General features: G+C 43.4%; 1 protein-coding gene across 1 annotated transcript in view; it reads left to right on the plus strand.

The window, feature by feature from the left end:
• DRGX (dorsal root ganglia homeobox) overlaps positions 1-14,837 on the plus strand; it is a 17,694-nt gene extending 2,857 nt beyond the window's left edge. The window contains exons 2-6 of the mRNA XM_010563470.1: positions 33-130; positions 392-493; positions 3,084-3,256; positions 3,596-3,708; positions 14,572-14,837. Of these exons, the coding sequence (XP_010561772.1) occupies positions 33-130; positions 392-493; positions 3,084-3,256; positions 3,596-3,708; positions 14,572-14,837 (752 nt within the window). The remainder of the gene's footprint in view (positions 1-32; positions 131-391; positions 494-3,083; positions 3,257-3,595; positions 3,709-14,571) is intronic.
• The last annotated feature ends 1,546 nt before the right edge of the window (positions 14,838-16,383 follow it).

A 16,383-nucleotide genomic window follows, 5' to 3' on the forward strand; every position in this document is an offset into this window, starting at 1 on the left:
CCGCGGCCCCTAAGGCGGCTTTCCGCCCGCAGGCGCGGCCCCCTTCGGAGGTCACTCCGCCGGCGACTTCGACGACGGGTTCCTGCGTAGGAAGCAGCGCCGCAACCGCACCACCTTCACCCTGCAGCAGGTAGGAGCCTGCTCCTCTCTGCCCCCTGACCTGCGCCCCGATTGCCCCCTGCCTGCTCCCTTGCCTGCCCGCCGCCCGCCCCGCCCGGCTCCCTGCCCGGCCCGCTGCCTCGGGCGGCCCCGCGTCCCCAGCCCTCGCAGAAACCCCCCTGGGGCAGCTGGACGGACGCCCCCGGGCCGGCAGCTCCCCGGGCCGCGCCGCGCCCCACGCCGTGCCCTGCCCCTGACAGATAGATGTGTTTGCTCTTCTCCCCTCCACCAGCTCGAGGCACTGGAAGCCGTTTTTGCCCAAACCCACTACCCCGATGTGTTCACTAGGGAAGAGCTGGCTATGAAGATCAACCTCACGGAAGCCAGGGTGCAGGTAAACGTTCTGGGGAATTATTTAACTCTTGGGTATTCAAACTGGCAAACTTTTTTTTTTTTTTTTTGACATCATGACTGCAGAGTGCACATTTGGCCAAAGAAAGCAAATGAAGACGATCTGTCATTTTCATGATGCACTTTAATAACATCAACATAATGTGGAATATTAGATTAGGTTGATTAATCGGTCATTCATAATTAACTAGTGATAATGTTCTACACTAATTTGTCCGCGTCTCCAAGGTACTAAATTACATCAATGCACATCCATTTCCTTGCTTTTGGAGGGGGTGTGTGTGTGGAGAAAAGAGCTGAGACGTGATTCTCCAAAGCAACTATGACCACTGTCGAGCAATGGGGTTAGTCAACTGCAGGGAGCCCAACTGCCAGGAAGAAATCTTCTGCACCTCTTCAACTTTTCTCTCTTTCTCCTTCTTTCTAAACACTTAATTAAAACAGCTAAAGAGCCTGCAGAGCAATTCCCACACTGTTAATATGATCCAATAAATACCATTGGCCACGATCACTCTCTTTCAGTCCCCCTCTTTTCCACCCCTTCCTTCCTTCCTTCCTTCTCCCCACTTTTTTTTTTTGATCCAAGTGTTTGCTTTTCCATATCCAGGGATTAACTTTGTGTGTCTACAAGCTCTGCTAAGAACAGCAGTCCTGCAGTTGTCAGAGATGGATCCCTGTAACTCCGCAGGCATCCACCACAGAGTTGCAAACCATTTTTTTGAACACAATTATGTATTCATTTTATTTATGGGGCTTTTCTGCACGCTGTTTTTGTATTTTTTTTTTTATTTTATTTAGGTGCTCGGGGTTAAGACTATGCAAAGATCTAATTGTAGGAAATATAATAGCTTGCCTTTTGTTCCCTAGGGTCATGTTAGTATCTCTTAAAACCCAATGGCTGAAGAGAGATAATGGAATTCACCACAGTAAATTGGGGATTGTAAACAAATTATTTCTCCTATAATCAGATTATGCGATCCTGATTATTAAATCTGAACATGAATCATTGGTCATATGCGGGCAAATTAAACTGATTATTATTTGGAAATGAAAATCTCCTTTTGCCACTGCATTGTAGGTACTGGCTTAAAAAAAATAATAAAAAATGCCATTTTGGCTATTGGTGCCTAAAGACTGAACTGCAAATTGAGATAAATGGGACAATTATTGAGCATTCAGAAGTGGAAGATCATAACTTCTTCCTGAAAGGTGCAAGGGTGAGATAGGGGTGGTGACAATTAGATTGCTGAGGACTGGTGTTTAGCCTTGTTGTTGGCTATTATGCAAACAGACAATAGATGCAAGCATTTGTTTAGCCTGCTTTCATGCAGGGACATGGGGAAACACAGAGGATGGGAGATATGTTTACATTTATACCCCTTGCTCATTCAAATATGATTAATGTGCTATAAAGCAGAGTCTTAATCGAAGATGATGTTGTCAAACAATAACTAAATAGGGAAATAAACGACTTCATCATGCTCTTTCCTCAGAAGCAGGCGAACTGTCAGTGCAAAGTCATTAAAATATGATAATGAAAAATAGCTCAATTAAATGTTGTTATAGCTGTGACCTTCATTCAATTAAGACACAAGAAAGTGTCTGCATTTTGCTTTGCATTTAACTGCTCTAAATTTAGAATATAGATAAAATCATTATTCAACGTTTGCTGATACATGCAATTAAAAGGCAGCTAACTAAAATGGAGTTGGAGGAGGAGAATAATAATAATAACAATCTCGCCTATACTTGAAGTCATGTATTAAAATGTGGATTTCCTGACCTCAAGAGAGGCTTGGCATTTTCCACCTCAAATAAAGTGCTTTCAGAGCATAAGCTCCAAGGTAAATGGAAAAAAAAAATGTGTTTGGACTCAAAGTCAGGGGATAAAATCAAGAACATGAATATTTGTATTGCATTACAGGGAAAAAGTAAGTTTTGGAAATGGTGTGTATTAAACTGCAGAATGATCTTCCAAAATTAGTATCTACCACCTTTTGAGTTGTCTAAATGCAGACTGGACAAATACATCAGAGGAATAACAGCAAGTATCAGTCCTCTCCAGGAAATGGGCTGGATAAGATGGCCTAATACATACCTTTTCATTTCTGACCTCTCTGATTCTAGCAGCAGCTCATTTAAAGACTTATATATGGTTTTGCCAGAGTGCTTAGATACATATTTAAGTCCATCCCTATACAAAAGGCTTTTAGATGTGTTAAAACATAGAAATCAGTGAGAATTAAATGCGTGCATAAAGGTAAGTACATGTTTAAGTGTTTTGCTAACTGGCACAGTAACATCAAAATTCTTTTTTATGGGTTTTTTTTTTTCATTTTTGACATGCCTTTTGAATATCTTTAGACATTCCTGGCTTGTTTTCCAGACACAGAAATATTCCACATATAAATGTAATCCTAAGGCTCAACTAGAATAACAGTGGGGACACAAAATAAGAGGAATTTTTAGCCAAGCTTCTAAATGACTGATTTCACCAGAGTAACAATTTACAATTTCCTTGCTTTGCATTTGGCTAAACATGGTATTCAGCCTGGATTGCTCTCCTGCTCCAGGTGTGGTTCCAAAATCGACGAGCTAAATGGAGGAAAACAGAGAGGGGTGCTTCTGACCAAGAGGGCTCTAAGGAAACAATGGCTGAGGTGGCTCCTCCTGCAAGGAATTTAAATTCCCCTTCTCCAGCAGATCAAACCAGGAATAAAAAAGAGAGTCTGGAGATCCAGCAGAGGTAAGAGTAATACATGTTATCAACTGCGTCTCTTTGGGGCAAGCATGCATCATACATATGTATATATACAGACTTGCCTGCTGCTAACCCTTGACCTACACAGTGTCATCTTCAGGTAGAGCCCAAATCATTAGAAGACGAGCTGTCTCTCTTGCAACTCACTGCTCCCTGTGGAGATGCTGAGAAGCTGGTGGCCTTGGGAGGCTAATGTTATCCAGGCTTGGTCCCATCTAGTTGGATGCTGAGACACCAACGTGTTTGTGTGCATGCACAAATGCTGTCTTTGGAACCAACTAGTTCCGTAGTTTTGTAAGGAACTTGTTTTCTCTTCTCCATCAGCCTGAGCCGAGCAGTAGGTCCTACAGGACCTTTCTTCCCCTCCTGCCTGCCGGGGACTCTTCTCAACACAGCCACCTATGCACAAGCTTTATCCCATGTCGCCTCTCTAAAAGGTAAGTGACTTGGTTTAACTTCAGGGATAAGCTCAAAGAGTGGCTCTTTCAAGCTAAGCAGCATGGTCCCACCTGAGGCAGCAGGGAAGTCTTTGGGAAATGATGGATCCTTCTTTCTGTTATGATTGGCAGTAATTGCACTGACTGATGCTGCAGGTACAGGAGTGAGTCTCCTGTTGTAACTTGTAGCATATTTGTGGCGAAGCTCCTTCATTTTACTTGGTTAGTTTTAGTGAGGTCAGGGTTTGTCTCAAGAAGCAAGGCAGGTAGGGTTTTCTCCTTTAGAGTTTTCCTTGCGTATGCTTTCTTTTAAGAGTCAAATTTATACTAATAAATTAGTTATACACATCCTTTTGCATTATACATTACCTGGCACTGTTACTGATGCCTCATCTGCTCTTTGCATGTGGTTTCCTTTGCAGTACATCTCTGCACAATGCCAGACCTTTCTCTTCTTGAACAGCATGTCCGCTTTGAGAACTTGAATAAAGTGTGAGCGTGGAGACAGGGGAGGATAGAAAGTAAATCCTTATTACCTGGGACCCAGGCTTCAGGAAGGGTATATCCAGGGTATATCCATATCCTTTCAGTTCCCAAAAAGCAGCAGTATGCATCTTTTAAAAATAAATCACCAGCTGATCCATTAGCTGTTCCTAGTCTAACAATTTATAAGACTAAGGGTGTAAGCAGGATGAATTCAATTTATAGATTTATAGGATGTAAAGCCTCATAGCACTGCCAAGCACAAAGTGGCACATACATTTACTCTGTGCCCCAATGTGGTGCAATAATCTGTGGGGAAACTTTCCCAGTTTAAGACCCTCTACTACGAACACAAATGTCCTCTGATACCTCTCACTATATTCTCTGACATACCTCATGCTCTTCGTGAGTATTTCCAGTTAGATCAGCATTACCAAGGTATATTCCTGAAGTAAATGCTTGGAACTGCTGAGTTTTGCATTAAGTCCAGTGTCCTGCTCCCTGTTCCCCCTTCCCTCCTGTCTTTTCAAAAAAGCTGAAGCCAGACACATCATACAGCTACTGGTATTTTGATAGGTGTGGCACCTGTGATTTTGAATCAAGAAAAGTCACACAGAGGTGTGACCTGAACCCTAAAACTTAAAGGATGACTGTCAACCTAAACCCTGTAAATGGGCAGTGGCTGTTGGACTGCATGAGTCCTCTTCATGTCTGCTCTGTGACTGCAAAGTTTTAAGGCAGAGACTTTTGGCTTCTTTCACTGGGCGGGGACAGCCTCTCTGGAGTAGATATGGGTGAAATTCTTCAGGCAAAAAGGTCATTGATAAATGTAGTCCCAGGCAGGTTGAAAGTTGTGGAAATGGGGTTGTGTTCAGTGAATAATTTTGGATGGAAGTAAGGTGGTTTTTTTTTTCCTTAAAATTTCCATTTAAGCATTTTGAAAATTAAATGCATCAATACATAGTTCTCACGTGTTTCATGTTTAAATGTGGCTAAATTTTAAGAAAAATAACCCAAATAAAAAAAAACAAACAAGCAAAATGAAATAAAAATGAATGAAAAAAATTGTCATGAGGGTTTTTTTAGTTTTATTTATTTGGAAGACTTCCAGATATTCTTTTCTGTGATTTTACAGCTCAGCCACTAAATTGAGAAATTAATAATTTGCTCCTTTTTGCTTGATAGCAGTTTTACAACCTAGGGGCAGGAAAAATCCTACTCCTGAATCTCTTGTAGAGAAAGTTATTATAGTCAGTTGCCCAGGCTAAGAGGCAGTGTCCCTGAAAAATTGGTCCCAAATCTAAATATAGATTTTTTTATAATTTGTATAGGGATGGTCAGTTACCAGATGCATGTGTATTCTCTTGATGAATGGTGTCAGCTACATATGCAGTTCCTTGCTGAGATGACCAGTTTATATTTCCTGCCTGGCACTAGAAATCTCCAGATACATGCAAGGGCATGTGATAACGTGGTATATTTTGATTTTAAGAAATCTAGTTACAGGTTTGTATCCATATATCCACCTTTTTTTGCATCTGCAACTGCCTATCCACCTACCAGGAACTTTGTGGAGCTGCCTGTGCCTGTCAGCATATTGTTATACTTGCAAGAAACTGGTAGACTGAGCTGCTGCTTTGAGGAGCGATGTTTTTCTTCTGCAGCTAGGCCTCAGTAATGTCAAATTTTGGCTTTGAGGTTAAGGAGGAAGAATTTGTTGTTCCATAAGGTGGCAAAGAACAATTGTAGCACCTTTCTTGTGGTATTTATATACAGAGTATTTTCTCCTCTTTCCTTGGCTCATCTCTACAAGTTCCTCTTTCCCTGTTTCTCCAAGAGCAATTCATTGGGCTGGGGTAGGGGCTGTGCACAGCAGACCTTGAGCTTCAGTCTCGTTAATTGACAATGATGAACAGGATGATCTCTAGAGGTTCTGAGTGGACCAAATTTATCACAGGCCTGATTCACATTTTGTTTTTCTTTGGTATGGAAACAACCAGGTGAACGATGGTTCACCTAAATCAATGCATTTGAGAGCACAAGCAAGCTCACATGTCAGTCTGGAGGAAGAGATAATGGTTGTGGGAAGGAAGGAAAGGACAGGGAGAGACACAGCATTCACAAATCCTTTATATGACCTTCTTCGTCTTGCTCAATTCAGTTTGTTTGACTCTCCCTTCTCATTTCCTCCTTTGAGCTAGGAGCTGATTTGTACACTTCAGGCCTGTTGAAGGACAACTAACCCTACATTTAGGTGGGCATTAGTCTGTGTCCTTATGTGTCTTAATGAAGTGACCTAAGCTTCTCCCTTGACAATCTAGCCACATTTTGCAGCAGAAATGCCGACAGGACTCTGCCACAGTGATTCTGATGGCATAGGACTGTATGCCACACAGAATCCCATCAAATTCAGCACAGGGCATAAAATTCTGAGCTGTTTCGGTTTTGGATTGCTTGGATAAGGAGAAATTCAGCAAGTAGTAAGGTTTTCCAAGATTTTTCAAGTTTTATTGAAGAGTGAAATGATCAAGAGCTCTTCCTGGTATCTCTCTTGTGCCAACCATGCTTTGAAACTACCAGAGTCGTGGTTTAACCCCAGCCAGCAACTAAGCACCACGCAGCTGCTCACTCACTTCCCTCCCACCCAGTTAGATGGGGTAGAGAATCAGAAAAAAAAAGTAAAAGTTGTGGGTTGAGATAAAGACAGTTTAATAGGACAGAAAAGGAGAAACTAGTAATTACTATGATGATGATGATAATAATAATGACAATAATAAAAGAATTGGAATATACAAAACAAGTGATGCACAATGCAATTGCTCACCACTCACCAACTGATGCCCACTTAGTTCCCAAGCAGTGATCCAGCCTGGCCAGCTCCCCCAGTTTATATACTGGGCATGACGTCACATGGTATGGAATACCCCTTTGGCCAGTTTGGGTCAGCTGCCCTGGCTGTATCCCCTCCCAGCTTCTCATGCCCCTCCAGCCTTCTTGCTGGCTGGGCATGAGAAGCTGAAAAATCCTTGACTTAGTCTAAACACTACTTAGCAACAACTGAAGACATCAGTGCGTTATCAACATTCTTCTCATACTGAATGCAAAACTTACATAACACTATACCAGCTACTAGAAAGAAAATTAACTTTATCCCACCCGAAACCAGGACAATCAGGAATTCTTTGTGCTTTTAAAACCAAAATAGTTGTCCAGAATCAAAGCACCATTTCACTACCAATTGGTGCATGACCCTGCTTTCTTCTATGCAGATGTCAAATTAAATGCAGCTCCTCTATATGGATCCTATAAATAGATATGTATTCCAACCATTGGGAGAACAATCCTGGCCAGTAAAGGGAATCATATTCTTCAGTAAGGCTGTAAAACCTGCCTGCAGACAAATGGGCACTCTCAGCACATCAGATACTACTGGGAAGTCTAGGTTGTTTTCTCATTCTTTTGAAGAGACAAGACGTGCTTTGTTGGGCTTGTGAGCCAACACTTCATTGGTGTCAGTGAGTAATATTTGACTGATGCTTTAGTAGGAGACAATTAAAATCAATACAGTGAATAACAAGTGATGATGGCGATGTAACTAATTAATAATTATTTTATGCTCTCAGGGACCATTTTCATTCTGCCACCTGAGAGTTCTCTGTCTTCTGTAAAGAAACTAACACCTCTCTTTCTCCTTCTCTGACTTTGATTGCTTGGCTCCAGACCCAGACTTCCAAGGCTGCATAAAGTGTCTAGGGCACGTGGTTCCTGGATCTAATTTGTAGTATAAGGGTATAATAGTTGATGATGAAGTTGGTCTAGTAGAGACAAGAAATCTCAGGACAGCCTAGCATGGGGCAAGGACTGAGCCTGCAACTTTGCTTTTGGAAAGACTGTGTGGTTCACTGTAAGCTTGCCTCCTGCTTTGTGTGGCTCTGCAACTCTTCAACAGGCAGCGCTCATCTGAACCCCACATGTACCACTTCTAGGAAAATGGGGTATATTGTTGGAACATGAGACCAGATCTGCTCTGATGAATGAAAAGAAAGCTACTCTCCCTAAGCACTATGCCCCATGAACTCCACTGTCTCTGAAACTGAGATTTCTTTTTTTGTCCTCAAAGGGATGGTATTACCACCGCAGGACACTGAAGAAAGCAGGCTGGCTAAACAATAACAATCAGAACTGTAAATCAGAGCACACAGCGTTCCAGAGAAGAGTATATTACCACTGGACAGTTTTTCTCTGTTTCTATCAAATATTCTCTATTCAGTAATACAACAGACATTTTCCTTCCTTAGCTGAATCCTCTCCCTCTGTGAAGTTCAGCACATCAGAGGCTGTACTTAGGAGCAAGCATCTGTTAGCTACCTTATCACCTCACTATGTACTATTCTTTCAGGAAATACAATTTCTCATTTGAAAAATTAACATAAGATCATAATTTCTATGGTATACAGGGTTTCCTACTTCAGGGTTTTAGGTCTTCACCACTGGCCATAGTCAGGAAACAGGTTGGCTCGCATAGATGAAATTTCTGGTGTTTGTTACTCTCTGAAATTGTCCTAATTTGACAACTATGCTACTTCATTGTGGTGACTTCGACATTTCCATGATCTTCCAAGATGAATCACTTACTGTAAACCATGCATCTGCAGTCCATTTAGCAGATTTAATTGCAGACCTCAAATATGAAGGGAAAATACTTGTTTTATTTATGGGCTGTATAACAATAGAGTCATCAGGAGAAGCTAGTGTTCTATGCAGAGAGAGACCTCAAAGTACCTTCTTAATGGATGACAGCATGAATGCAATTCATTAATGTAGAAGATGTTATTAATGGGTGTAAACAAAAATCCCCGTTTTTTAGCGGAAGTGTTCTACCATTCCGGTGGCTGAGGGCAAGAGTGTGTCTGTTACATTCCGTTGAAATTTCCCCAGACCCTGTGATGAGTGCAGTGTATGAGGAGAGGAATAATTACACTTGCCAGGGAATTACTTTCATAATTCACCCACAGCTCTGTTCTGCGCAAGTTATAGCTCAGTTGGTTTTCACGGCACCTCCACACCACTGATAGAGAAGCAGGATTGCATTATGCACATCAAAGTGGATATTGCAGGGCACCATTGATTAGGCTCTTTTATGGTTTGTTGCTGCTGTGGTTGCTGTTGTTCATATTAGGGAGGCTTAATTGCAGTATCCAGGAAAAAAAACGCAACAACTAGAACTGCCCACCCATTCCTTTTCAATTTCTATTACGGAAAGATGAAGAGAATTCACTCGATTACAGTGGGCAATTCCCATTACCAAGGCTGAGAAATAAGTGTTCAAGGACCTAACTTTTACCCTTGAACTGGTGTTTACTGAATTGAAGCACCACTGCTTACTGTAAGACTGGGGAACAGGACTCAAAACTCTAGAGGTCCTTTATTTTCTCTGTCATTCTTGATTATGGACTTACTGACTTTTCTCATGTAATATAGCAAATATATCAAGTGGGTTCTATTTGGCATTTTCCGTAGTTTACCTGTCACTGTGACTTTAGAGAATCTAAAATATTTCTTTAGTTTGCTGCAGATGCACAGACCTTAAGCAAATTACTTTGATTTCCATATCAGAGGTCCCTGACTCTAGCATTGTCCTACCTTGCAGGTAGATTTTTTTATTCTTTATCACAAATATTAGGGAATATGCAGATACTAGGAACCCTAAGAGCCATGGGAAGGAAATGGGTGCTGGCTTGTTCCTCCAGGACAAACCTTGATTAGGTTAGTGGACCTTAGCTGGGCAGGCGTTTCTATTGACCCCTCTTGGAGTGACACATGTCAGCAGGATTTAGGGTCAGATCATATTTTTGATGTGGAACGGAAGAGTGGTAAATGGTTGCTGAGCTGACAGTATTCAAAGGACTAGTTCTGTTCTCCCAGGTCTTGTGGGCTTTGCTGCCAACTTTCCTGTCCAAACAGGAAAGGTCCTGGCTTCTGAATTATTTTTTTGGAACAGTACTAATGGCACAAATAAAGGAGGATGAAATCCTCCAGTTCCAGTGTTGAGTTATTTACATAAAAGGCTCCTGCTAGAGCAACTGAGTCAGATCACCAGCTCTTTGTTGTTTTCATTGGACATATAGGGTTCACAAGCCAAGGAGATGTGAAATTATAACATTTGGACTCTGCTGTCAGCTCTGGAGTGCTCTTCCAGCCTCTGGGCAGCACAGAGTGCCTTCCACAGTTAACCAGCTTAGGCACTAGAAGGAAGAACCATCTACCACAACTTAGCAGCCTTCAGGCTACCCTAAATTATACTTGGAGCATCTGGTGCCTCTCCATTTCAGGCTTTAAGTTCATGCCTTTGTTGTTCTTCTGAACTTCCTGATTCAGAGCTCAAGAAGGTTTGGATAAAGACACTTTTGTTTTTCCTGCTTTTGCCTTAGGCTTTAATAGACAGAGTGTTGGCATCATATATGAAGAGCAAGAGGGAGCTCCCTTTTTGAATCACCTTTCATGGGTAAATGACACTATGAACTTGAAGTTGTTGTTGACCTTCTAACCCTTGTGAAAGTGATTTCAGAGTTTATGAGGCTTTAGAGCTCAAGCAAACCAATGTGACTACTATCAGAAGAAAACAATGCTTAAATCAAGCATAATATTTCCTCTGAAAACTAAACAGCATGCATTGACAGGTGAGGATTTTAAATGGGAATTTTTCCTTGCTTCCATCTGTGTCAAGCTGCTGTTCAGCTGTCCATATCAAATGCTGATATGCACAAATACTGAAAGAGGGAAGGAGTTGGGGTTTTGCCTTTGGAAAAGCCATCTATTAAATTTTTGAATTGTTGAGTTGAAATACAAAATAGATATTAAAATATATATTTATTTTTATATATTTATAGTAAATATATATTTATTTATATATTATATTGATACTTATGTATCAATAAGGGCCCTGCTCCCACCCCACTCTTCTCAGCTGAAACTGAACCTTGGAACTGCACAGAAGAGTCCACAACCAAAAATGTAGATCAAATATTGTTACAATTGAAATGTGATGTTGGCAGAGACAAGACAGAACTAATTTAATTTTTCCTGTCAGTCTCTGTAGTAGATCAATTAAACTGCCAAGTGGATCAAATATTTCAGACTGTATTTATTACATTAAGTATTTATGTTCAGGCTAAGCATTTAAAGTATGATCTCATATAGGAATACAAGGAGGTTCAGATCAATTCAGCAGAATTTGCTCTAAGTTAATGGAAATCTAATTGTGTATTTTAATTTTGTGTACAGGAGGCAGTAAGTTCCTGAAAGAAAGAAAATGGTACCCTGTCCGTATTGTAGCAACTTTATCCAAATGGCATTAAAGTAATATCAGACTGTCATAGATGTTAGTGGAAGCTGGATCAAGATCTAGGGCTAACAGCTTAACCCTCACTGATTTTGATGGGAGCTAGGTGCCTAAACTCCTCTGAGGATCTGAAATAACTGGGAACGATTCCTTCCTTTCCCACTGTGGACTCAGGGTTACTGCAATATGATGTAAAAACCCACTGATGTCTGCCTCTTTCTCAGTGAAAGTCACATCCCTGTCCATCGTGGGCTGACTGACGGGCAGGAGGAGACCTTGAGCTCCTGAGTCTCCCATTGTTTGTCATGGGTTTTGTGTCAGCAAAGTCCGGCAGATTTCACTGGACCTACTACCTGCAGACACAAGCAATTGCAAAGTAGATTCAACCTTCCTTACAACCTACATTAAAAAGAAATGGAGCTAAATTCTACTTTCCTGTATTCTAGCTGGACCCTGGAGCAAATGACACGTTACTTTACTTTTTTGGGGGGCGTGAGCTGTTCTTTGCAAGTGTTTTAACCTCAGTGAAGATTAAAGGAATGGTTTATGGGTGAATTATTGCTAGAGGTAGCCTAGTTTCCACCACAGGTAACTGCACCCTCAGGTTGCAGAGCCACTAGGTAATATCAGGTCTAATTATTAAGCAAGCTTAGATTGGTACTGAAGACTGATAAATATTTTATCCCTCTCTAACAATGGAATGAAAATTATTCTTAGGGGATGGAGCTGATTCCTGCTCTTTTGAAAAGGGGAAGACCCTCTTCCACTTTCCCCCACCTCCCACTAAGCAGACAATGTCTGTGCTCAGTCCTGCGTTAGGTACTGCAGACGGGCCAGCCCTCCCCTCAGCCTGGGAGCTGAACAGCCGTGTTTGAAAGTCTCACTCAGGTTGCATTAGAAAGCAGCAGTGCAAAGCCGATGCACAGGCAGGCCTCCGTGCTTCGCCATTTCAGAGCTGAACCTTAAGATAGTGGGGCTTAATAGTAGTGAAAAAGCAGACTTCTGTGTGGCTTCTGCAGCTAAAGACCTGCTGCAAACTGTAGGGACTCTGAAGTGCCAATCTTCCTCTCCTCCCTCTTGTTAAAACAGTGGCCATCTAGGACCCCTGAAGTGGCTGTGATTCAAGAGGGCAAAAAATGATTTTATGAGCATGGATAGTGGTAGCACTGGTTGGTTGTGTTACTGAGTGGATTTTGTTATAAACCCTCCTCTGACCTGCTCAAAGCAGCCACAGAATTCAAGATTGGGCTTCCTAGTGCTAAAAGCAAAAAATGGAGGATTTTAGTCAAGTGCTGAAACTTGCTCGTGCAATTCATTTGAATGCCTGGACCCATGGAAATGTTGGTTTGCTGATCATATGCTCTAGCAGAGGAGTATTACAAGAGAAGACTTTCCAGGTACATTAATAACTTGTCCCTTGTAGATTCTGTTTTTTAAAATGCCAAGAGTACTTTTTCCTGAATGTTACCCGCAAGCTGCTAATCTCTGACAATTGCTGTGTAGAAGTCTTGCCAACATCCTAAAAACAAACAACTGTCTGCCTTCATCCCTAGCAGATGGGTGCTGACCCGTTGCTACTGAGAGCAGAAGTGTAAAAGAAAGACTACCTGCTCCCTGCAGGTTATTAGTTCCATCACTTAGTCATGAGCCATTTAACTCAAATATTAACTGCAGAAATTAAAGCAAGTCCTTGGCTTGGAAAGATCAGAGGAAGACATTGCATCATGTCAAGATGTGTGCAGCCCGGCTATTTCTTGTTGGGAGGTAGCATATCAGCACAGGACAGACTTTTGCCAGGGACGTAGAAGAGGATGTGGAGTTTGCGTGGCTTCTGAGACCTGTGGAAAAATGGTGTCACCCAATGTTTCTCACCAGAGAGCAAATTAAAGTAGTAGCTCAGCCATTCCACGCTGCCTCCCCTCCCTACTCCTCTGACACATTCTCCTTCATTCAATAGATGCATCTAAGCTAGGTACCAGGGTGGCTTTTGGGATGGATTACATGTCCTGCCCCGTGGTCAACCTACACTTCCAGGTGTGCTTGTTTGGGGACTAGTCCAGGTCCCAGCATTATCGAAGATAAGCTAGAGGAAGAGCCTGCAGTGGTCTAGCTCAGGAAGCAGCTGGTGGAGTCAGGACTGCCTCTGGAGTGGGTTGCAGGGGAGCCTTTTGGCTTAAAAGGGAGAGGAATACCCATTTCACCCTCTCTCCAGTGTTTTATTGCCTGCTCAGAACAGCCCATGTGTGTCAGATGACAGGGTAGAGATGGTCTGGCCTGTCTCTCCTGATGGGACTCTTAAGCTGTGTCAGCAGCAGCAGCTTTAGGTGGCCTTGGCTCTCTTCTGGGGGCCATTCTCTTCGAGGTGGCATCCTTAAGCAACACAGACATTGGGTGGGTGAGGGCAGAACAGACCCTTGCAGGTAGGCATGATGCCAATAGTTGGCATGGGCCTGGCCAAGGAGAAGCCTATCTCATCTTACAGTGAGATAGGAGAGGGTCATTAATTCCTGCATAATAACCAGAAAGAATATTTTCACCTTTCTCTCTGCAGTCATCTTTCAGGTGTAGATAAATGATGGGACCCCCACCAAATGCAGCTGCCCAAATTGATCAGGCTTCAGTGTGCAGGTGGAGGACAGGGGACACCTCCAGCATGGGGCTGACAGTAGCCACAGAGCAGCAGCTTGGTATAAGATGCAGGGGACGAGCTCAGCCTCGCTTGTGGGGAAATGTCATGTGTGATCTAAACTTCACTGCTTGCTTCTGCCTGCTGGCCCTCCCTCACTTTGTTTGTCACCCTGGATGACTCACAGTGTAAGATCCTGCACAGTGGGCCTCAGCAGAACAGGATCTGGCTTTTCTAGCCCTGATCCAGAGAACATCTATGTACCCACTAAAGGTCAACAGGGGAGGGATTTGTTGCCATTCGAGAGTCCAACCCCATCTCTACCCTCTCCAGACTGACCGTGGAGGCAACAGTCAGACGGTCCCCATGACCTTCCCCATCAGTGATGGTGCCTTGTCTCCTTCCTCCCCAGGGAGCCCGCTGTGCTCGTGCTGCGTTCCAGACCCCATGGGCCTCTCCTTCCTGCCCACCTACGGCTGCCAAAGCAACCGCACCGCCAGCGTGGCCGCGCTGCGCATGAAGGCCCGGGAGCACTCGGAGGCTGTGCTCCAGTCTGCCAACCTCCTGCCCGCCACCAGCAGCAGCCCCACTCCTCCCACCAAACCCGGCCCCGAGGGCAGCCAGGACAAGCAGCCCTCTCCATCCAAGGAGCACATGGAAGGGGAGAAGAGCGTATGAGACCGGACCGGCGCCGGCCCCTCAGCTCAGCGCAGGGACCCACCGCTGGGGTGAACTGCAGCATGGCCGTGCCCCAGCAGGATGTCATGGGGCCACCAGGGACCTGGCAAATCTGAGTGGCCTCTTTGGCTGCCTTTCACACACCCTTGCTTTTCTTGCGCCACTGTAGGTTCATTCCCCTGATTTATTGGCACTATCTGTGTTTGGAAACGTTCGTGAAACTGTTTTTAGCCCCCCTTCACACCCCAGGGACACTGAAACGATCCTGGCTTGCTCCTGCTCGTCTCAGCTTCCCATCCCACATGAGATGGAGGGCTGGCAGCAGGGCAGCACTTCCAGACACAAGGTCCGGGGCAGGAGAGGCATCCAGGCATCATTTACCCCGCCGCACACAGCAAAGGTAAAGGAATATGCAGGTATATACCAATTTGTCCTGCTGTCTTCTGATTTGACTTCAAGCAAATCTATCCCAGGCAAGCCAGGTGTAAGAAAAGCAGAAAACAGAATGAAACTCTTCTTAATTTTCCCCTTCTCCCTACTTTTGCCCAAAAGTGAAACTTTCCATGGAGTAGATTACTGGGAAATTGCTGAGATCAGTTAAGCCGTGAATAAAATCCTTGCACTAGTCTCTAGGTGAACATTAGTCTGTTACTCTTGCCATTCCCTGGGTTAGACATAAAAGACACATGACTCCAGAGCAGCATTCATAGCTTCAAATGGTAATACTGGTATTTAATGGAGGGTGCAGTTGAGTCTAGATCTGCACAAAGCTGGGGGTATTTTAGTGTCATTCTCTTGGAAAGAAAGACTGGAAACCAAAATATTCCTGCATTGCAATGCTGCAAATATGTCCTTGCATGTTTTGTTTTTAATAAAGAGGAAATAAAGCTTGGAAGGATATTCCTTTATGCCATCCAAAATCAGACTATTCCATTCACTGAGGGCTTGTCGTAATGAATCTAGATATGAAAATGTCTTAATTATTACAGAATGGGCACAGTGCAAAGGAGAAATTGATGCCTCAGGAAATATAGTCTTATCTCTGACCCAAAACGCCCCAAAGCAAAGCAGACTAAGATCTGATGCTCTAAAGCAGGCATTTTAATCTGGGATGCCCCACATTTTTTCCATGGGAAATGCATATGCAGATTTAAACGTAGTGACAAGGACTTGCTTTTCTCAGGTGCCTTTTGCAGACTCCTTAGGCTTGTCCACAGATGTCCCTGGACAACAGGGTGAAACCACTGCTTTGAGACTTGACCAAGTAATGTGGAGGCTAGTAGAAGGATTCCTGTCAGCTCTGATCCTGCACGTTGTGCTGAGGACCTCCTGCAATGTGCTGAGCACATGCTTTTACAGGGGGTTGTGGCCAGCTTCTCACAGGATCTGAGCTTGGGGATGTGCTTGGAAAGGCAGTCCCGCCTAAGCTTGGCAGCAAAAATTTCTCTCCCCCACCTAAGTGATCTCAGCCCATTAATCTCACAGAACTTGGGACTTCTCTGCAGGACCCTCTCATACCCCCTGGTGCACAGCTTCTTTCCTGGAG

This window comes from Haliaeetus leucocephalus, unplaced genomic scaffold (assembly GCF_000737465.1).
Source record: "Haliaeetus leucocephalus isolate CR32 unplaced genomic scaffold, Haliaeetus_leucocephalus-4.0 Scaffold168, whole genome shotgun sequence".
NCBI lineage: Eukaryota > Metazoa > Chordata > Aves > Accipitriformes > Accipitridae > Haliaeetus > Haliaeetus leucocephalus.